This window comes from Nymphalis io, chromosome 27, assembly GCF_905147045.1.
Source record: "Nymphalis io chromosome 27, ilAglIoxx1.1, whole genome shotgun sequence".
NCBI classification, from domain to species: domain Eukaryota; kingdom Metazoa; phylum Arthropoda; class Insecta; order Lepidoptera; family Nymphalidae; genus Nymphalis; species Nymphalis io.
Window position 1 is genome coordinate 1 of NC_065914.1, and position 8,267 is coordinate 8,267.

An 8,267-nucleotide genomic window follows, 5' to 3' on the forward strand; every position below is an offset into this window, starting at 1 on the left:
GTTGGAATAAGTTTTGTTAGTCATGTTGGAATAATAAACTGATATTTAAATTAAATATTCTTATTTAAAATCAAAATAGCACTATGCACGTGTTAATATTGTATTTAATACACCTTTTACAATTAGTTGAAATGTATATTTAGTATATTCCAATCGTAGGAGTAAATATAAACTAACTTTATATTTCCATATCCCGTGATAGTCGCTAATAGCTCAGCTTAACTACTTTCTCGAATAAAACGCAATTTTTTCGCAAATCCATAGTTAATATCACAGATAACTCAAAATCTCGACCAATGATATCGCGCCAATTCAATGTCGGTTGTTAATTTGCCTTTGTCTACTCTTGTGGCTTTAATGCACTAGTTATTTTCTATTTAAATGAAATAACATATTTATATGCATACATATATAACGTTACTGTTTTTAAAATGATAATCACGCCCCAAGGAACAAATCTTTAGGTTTGTATTTTTTTTTGTTAATAGTAGCTCTTACAATGCCGATGTTACTTTTGCATTAAGCCGCGCTGATATGTAAGACTCCAATAAAAATTGATTATAAATTTAAAACAATAATGTTGTACGGTAAAATAATTTTTGTATTTATTTAAAAAAAAAACATGCTTAGCATTTTAAAAACACAAACATCATGACGCCATTTTGAATACAATTTTGGCGCCATTAATATAATCACTACCTCAAGAGGTAAACCAAAATTAGCTTTCATATTGTTAATATTTAAACTTTGTACATTAAATGATATATCCAGTTCCTGTTCATAAATTGCAATTTAAAGTTAATGATACATATTATATAACATTACGATATCTAACTATCAATGATCGGATTATTTAATGCCGATTTTACTTTAGACGATATGACATTGAATTTTTATGATTTGTATTAATTAATATTTTTATAGCTATCTGTGGTATCGATATTAATTAAACTACAATAATATTAAACATAATTTAATAAAAGCAATTAATGGTTGAATAAGATTTTTTTTAAACAAAGATAATTATTATCATTTACGTTTTTGGTCTAAGAAAACGTGTCGCGTTAAAAGTTATTTTTTAAATAAAAAAACATATTCAAACCTTTACTAACCTGTTTATTATATTACACAACAAATTAAAAAAAATTGCAGCATAAAATAATGTTAATTATATATAAATTAAAAAATAAACATCCAGGTATTTAGGTATAAGTTGTAATAACTCGGTCATATTTTTTTGAGAACTTCAGGCATTATAAGCACGAACTATTCCCGTCAATCATATTCTGATCAGTTATAAATATAAATGAAATTTCGTCTATTACCTAACTTATGCAATACTAAATTTGAATATGTACCAAAACAAAATTATATATTACTGTTACGGCTTCAGGAAGCGCCTACTAAATAAATATAGCAATTCCGCATACACTAATTCATTTTACATTACTTTTAATTTTTTACCTACCTACATAAATATTTTTGTTTTTATATAACTTTTTACTATCGAACGAACGCTGTGTCTCTGTATCAAAAGTGAATAATATACTTTTACTCCGAGGTTAAATCGTTTGATTTCAACTTCCATTAGAACCCACTAAAGTTCTAACATTGGCGACCGTGACAGGACACTATCAAAAATAGTATATTATAGTAAAGTCCAAAAATCATCTTCTTCATACACCGCGTGTTTCGGAACTTGGATTGTGAAGGCCAATCTGAAAGAAAACGCAAACGAAAAAGAAAACGCTGCAGTGACATTCGAAACGACGAGATCATAAAAGAAACAATAATTTTGGAGCACAGCAAGCTTAAGGTCAATGGTTAAACGGGGTCCACTATCATTCACGGCCAGCGTAGCATCCAAAGCAACGCATCCTGGTTCCAAGAACGAGGAATTAAAGAAAGGTGCCCTGGTTATTCCTTAGCCTAATTATTTCCAAATATTTTTCACTAAAGTCAACAATGAGCAGGTAAAGAGACAACATTGAGCAGGATATTATTTTGACGATTGCAACTGCTAAAACTTTGTTAAATAAATTTAATACTAAAGACGACTTAAAGCGTGAATCATTTGTACAAGAAAGCCAATGTAGTCTCGATCAAGATTTAAATGTTAAACTACCTAAAATTCAAATTCAAAAATTTTATGGTGCTTACTTTCGTTGGTTGGAGTTTCGCGATACCTATTTGACTTTAATACATAATAATGACCGCGTCCCGATAATTAATAAATTTCATTATTTGATTTCATACTTAGAGGGTGACGCGGCGCGAATTATTTCAAATCTCGAAGTGTCAGCGGCGAATTATAATAACGCTTGGAGTTTACTCTTGGAGCGTTATGACAACAAAAGACTACTTATCCACCATCATTTAAATTCTTTATTTAACGTACAAAATATAACACGGGAATCAGAAAAATCATTGAGATACTTAGTTGATCACGTCTCTAAGAATATTCGAGCTCTGTCAACCCTGGGGCTGCCTACAGAGCATTGGGATATGATTATCATATTCATGTTGTCTTCTAAACTAGACAACACTACCCTACTAAAATGGGAGGAGCTTAGTAATACCATTAATGACGTACCGAAGTTAGATAAATTTTATAATTTTTTAAATAATCGTGCTGATGTTCTTGAGTCAGTAAATAGAAATAGAATTAATAATCAAAATAAAAATCAAAATAGCATTACTTCAAATGACAATAAATTACAAAAACCTATTATACAAACTAAAAAAATATTTACACACGTTAATCAAAATAAACAAAATGCATTTTTATGTATTATTTGTAATCAAAACCATAAAATTTACGATTGTGATATTTTTAAATCTAAAAGTGAACAAGAAAGGTTTGCTGATGTGGCAAAGTATAAACTCTGTGCTAATTGTTTGCGCCAAGGTCATCCTACTGCTGAATGTCGAATGGGACCCTGCCGTAAGTGCAAGGGTAAGCATAATACCATGCTTCATAAACCTACTTCAGAGGACCAGACGAATTCATCTGTTAATTTTAGTAAGCAGAGTAATAATGTTCTTTTATCAACAGCCTTAATAGAAGTTTGCAATCCGTACACGGGCAAGGCAGAACGTGTTAGAGCATTATTAGACTCAGGTAGTCAATCGTCTTTTATTAGTGAGTCATTAAAAAAACGCTTATCTCTCTCTTCTAATCCTATTGACATTAAAGTCATGGGTATTGGCAATAATATAGCGAGTAATATAGCCGAAAGCTGTGTAGTGACAATTAAATCTTTGAATACTTCATTTTGTACAACTTTTTCTTGTTTTGTACTTGCTGAATTGACAGGAGAACTACCTAACACTCTTATTGATAAATATATTTTCAAATTGCCTAAAGATTTAAAGTTAGCCGATCCATCTTTTTATATGCCTGGACCAGTTGATTTTTTAGTTGGTGCAGATATATTTTGGAATCTATTAAAATGCGATCAAAGGGTATTAGGTCCGAATTTACCAATTCTAAGAAATTCCTTGTTAGGTTGGTTGATAGCAGGTCCAATAAATGTAAACGTTAAAGAACATATTTACTGTAATCACACTATTACTCCTAAAGGTAATAATAATTCTGAAATTGACAATTTATTAACTAAATTTTGGCAACTTGAAGAGGTTCCTACTAAAACCGTTTTAAGTGAATCCGAAAAGACTTGCGAAGAACATTTTCTAAATAATACCTTTCGCACTAACACAGGTAGGTTTTGTGTAAAATTGCCATTGATCGATACGCCAGATTGTCTTGGAGATTCATTTACTTTGGCTAAGAAACGATTTCTTTACTTAGAAAAACGATTTCGGAAAAATTATCTTTTGAAATCACAATATATAGATTTTATAAATGAATATGCCGATTTAGGTCATCTATCAGAATCTGTTATTTCAAATCCGGAAAACTCATATTTCTTATGTCATCATGCTGTTTATAAAGAAAGTAGTGAATCAACCAAGTTGCGAGTTGTGTTTGATGGCTCTGCTGCAACATCATCAGGCTTTTCTCTAAACAACCTTTTATTGGTGGGGCCAAACCTACAGGATTCTCTTTTCTCCATTTTAATTCGTGCAAGACAACATAAATATCTGTTAACTGGTGACATAGAAAAGATGTATCGACAAATACTTGTTAACGATACTGATCGCGATTTGCAGCTTATATTATGGAGAAAAGGCGAGTCCTTACCCCTCAAAACCTTACGTTTAAATACCGTGACTTACGGAACGTCAAGCGCGAGTTATTTGAGCACGAGATGCCTATGGCAGATTGGTGATGAATGTGAGAATAGTCTAATAAAAAATATTATACAGAAGGATTTTTATGTGGATGACTTAATAACAGGTGCTGATGAAGAAAATCAATTACGTTTTATTAAGGATTCAGTAATTAAAGCGTTACATACAGGTTGTTTTAATCTACGGAAATTTAAGTCAAATTTGCCAAATTTTCAAAATGATGGTACGGATAAACAAGATAATTTAACTTTCAGTGAATCATCGAACGCACTCGGACTTGGTTGGAATCCAAACAATGACAATTTGCATTTCCCTATAATATTAGTTTCAAAATCTGAATTAATAACTAAACGCAGTATCATGTCAAATTCATTCAAAATATTTAATCCTTTAGGACTACTCAGTCCATATATTATTTTAGTTAAAATAATATTACAAATGTTATGGAAGGCCAAAGTTGATTGGGATGAGCCTGTCCCTAATGATATTAAAATGAAATGGGAAAATTTTAATGACAACCTATTATATTTGTCTCAAATGCAGATTCCAAGACGCACTATATGTGATTCTCCCACGATTATAGAATTTCATTCTTTTAGTGACGCTTCTGAAGTCGCATTTGGTGCTTGTATTTACATACGCTCTGTAGACCAAAATCATAAATTTAATATAAGGTTTTTGTGTGCTAAATCGAAAGTTGCACGTTTGCAACCTATGACCATACCAAGTTTGGAGCTTTGTGCAGCTCTTCTATCAGCAAGGTTAACTAATAGCGTCCTCAAGTCTATAAGGTATAACCCAGCTCGTGTTTATCATTGGTGTGATTCCAAGGTGGTTCTGGGTTGGATCAATGGCAATCCTAGTAAATTAAAAACATTTGTGGCAAATAGAGTTGTCGAGATCAAAGAGACCACAAATATCTCATCATGGCGTTATGTTCCTACTAAATGCAATCCAGCTGATCTTATTTCAAGAGGCGTTGAAGCTATAAATTTAGTGAACAACGATCTATGGTGGTCCGGACCAACTTTTCTTAATCAATTAGAATCCGAATGGCCAATTACTAATTTTAATTACAAAGACTTGCCTGAAATAAAATCTGCTGTTGTAATTAATTCAACTGAACCTATTATAAAAATAGAAAATTATTCATCCTTCTCAAAAGTACAAAGAACCATTGCTTATGTCAAACGTTTTATCTATAATTTAAAAAATGCGACTAACAGACATACTGGTTATTTAAGTACTAAAGAATTAAATGAGGCTTTTTTCTTTCTGTGTGGCATCGCTCAACAACAGAGTTTTCCACAAGAATTAAATACTTTGGCCAATAAATGCAGCCTAAGTCCTAAATGTAAAATTTTATCTTTGGCGCCTTTTCTAGATAATTTAAATTTGATTAGAGTAGGTGGAAGGATAGATGCGTCAGATTATAAATTTGATAAAAGACATCCAATATTGTTAGATTCGTCTCACCATTTAACTAAATTACTTTTTAATCGTGAACACATAGCTAATCTTCATGCAGGTCCTCAGCTTTTAGTGTCAATTGTGAGAGAACGAATATGGCCTTTAAATGGAAGGCGTCTAGCACGACGCACAGTCTACAACTGTGTTCGATGTAGACGAATTCAGGGTAAAACTTTGTATCCAAAAATGGGTGATTTGCCATTACAAAGAGTTACAGCTGATTTCCCTTTCCTCTCCGTTGGCATAGATTTTGCGGGACATTTCCTAATTTTAAATCGCAAGGGACGAGGTGCTAAGACAATAAAATGTTATTTATGTCTCTTTGTTTGTCTACGTTACAAGTGTATACATCTAGAAGCCGTTAGCGACTTGTCAAAGGATGCCTTTATTATGACACTTCGAAGATTTGTTGCGCGTCGTGGTAAGCCCATCGAATTTTTTTGCGACAATGGCCGTAATTTCGTAGCTGCGGCTAAAGAAATCGTTTCATTTTTAAAATATATTGCTGAACCTATATCTGATTATGCGGCTCAGGAGGGTATAAAGTTTAATTTTTCGCCATCGTATGCTCCTCATTTTGGCGGCATTTGGGAGGCTGGAGTAAAATCGGCAAAACATCATATTAGGCGCGTTATGGGAAACTCGTATCTAACGTTTGAAGAGATATCTACTCTCTTTGCGCAAATTGAAGCCGTCCTTAATAGTCGTCCTCTTTGTCCCTTATCCTCATCTCCTCATGACTACCTTCCGCTCACTCCAGGGCACTTCCTTATTGGAAGACCACTACGTGCAATACCAGTATCTGAATCTATTTTAGCGAATGTTAACGAAACCCAATTAAGCAGATATGCACGTGTTGAACTTATACGCAAACACTTTTGGCAAAGATGGCAAAGGGAATATTTGGGCGAATTGCAACAGCGTGTTAAATGGAAAACTAATATGTCTAAATTAAATGTAAACGACCTTGTTCTGTTACAAGAGGACAACACGCCACCACTATCTTGGCGCCTTGGACGAGTTCTTCGATTATTTCCTGGATCAGATGGTATCTCCCGAGTCGCGGACATCTCTACTACAACCGGTTGCGTAAGGCGGCCGCTAGTGCGACTCTGCCCGATACCTACTGTGGACGATCTAAAGGCGGGGAAGATGTTACGGCTTCAGGAAGCGCCTACTAAATAAATATAGCAATTCCGCATACACTAATTCATTTTACATTACTTTTAATTTTTTACCTACCTACATAAATATTTTTGTTTTTATATAACTTTTTACTATCGAACGAACGCTGTGTCTCTGTATCAAAAGTGAATAATATACTTTTACTCCGAGGTTAAATCGTTTGATTTCAACTTCCATTAGAACCCACTAAAGTTCTAACAATTACTATTTTGGTAAATTTTTACAAAATTCAAGCGATTCATCACTGCTTGAAAATTATATTTTATTCTTATTAGGCGCCATTTTGAATATATAAGGAATGGCCTGTTTTTAAGACTCTGCGGCAACATGAATGGAAAAAAATACCGCTAAGCTAAATAACAATAATTATTAAAAGAATAGCAGACCTAACATCAGAAATAGCATTTGAGTGATAACCATCCTCAAGAATATTAAAAAATGCTCTGTTATGTCATATTCTGTTATTTTGAAAAGACCCCATTTTCAAATTCGTATTGTGTTATTTAAATTTATTAAAATATAAAATATTTTTAAACATAATCATGACGCCATTTTAAATTTAAATTTTGGCGCGATTCATATTATTGTATTGTTGTATACATATCTTTTGTTGAAGTATTTAAATTTTGTACATTAAATCTAAATGATTTTTCTAGTTCCTGTAAGCTGATATAACTTGCTATTTTAAGTTAAATATACGTATTTATGTAACACAAACGTAAGACATTTTTAAGTGACACCATTTTGAAATTCAGAAATATTTATGGGAACAAAATTAATTAAATAATTTGCTGTTTCGTTTTTCATCTGTAAAAACAATTGTAAGTAAATATTTTAATTTATAATTTGTATGAACTAAAAATACCTGAAAAGTAATCCTACTAAAAAAATGTATATTTATAAGTGTATTTTTTACATTTACTCTATATTTATTATCAAATTTGTATTTTATATATATTCCACTAAGATTCATTTTAACTTTTATCTTCTTCTTAACGACTTTAAAATTATCTTACATATCGTATTGTTTATACAATAATAGTCCTTATTGCATAAATTTTAAGTACGTATTTTATTAGATCTCTTTGTCTCAAAGTATCAATTAATCCGAATTAATTTAATTTGATAAAGTGATGGTAAGCGATGAAATGATGGTGTTAAATAATTAATTGTGTATTATCTGTGGCAGTTCGCTTAGATTATTAATTTGAAACGTGTGTTTCTTTAATTTTTTAATTTTGTCAGAGTAAACGGCCAGTTTTAATAAAAGTTAGCTTCGTGTCATCGATTTATGAAAATTTTAGGATGTTATTGGACTAAATTAATCTTTTTATTTAATTATGCTTTGAATAAAACGT

General features: G+C 31.8%; 1 protein-coding gene across 1 annotated transcript; it reads left to right on the forward strand.

The window, feature by feature from the left end:
• Window positions 1–1,979: 1,979 nt before the first annotated feature.
• LOC126778957 (uncharacterized) lies at window positions 1,980–7,059 on the forward strand (the record flags this gene model as incomplete). The annotated part of the gene is made up of 1 exon (XM_050502703.1): window positions 1,980–7,059. A coding segment is annotated over one exon (4,930 nt), but the record flags the coding sequence as incomplete, so codon positions are not given.
• Between the last annotated feature and the right edge of the window lie 1,208 nt (window positions 7,060–8,267).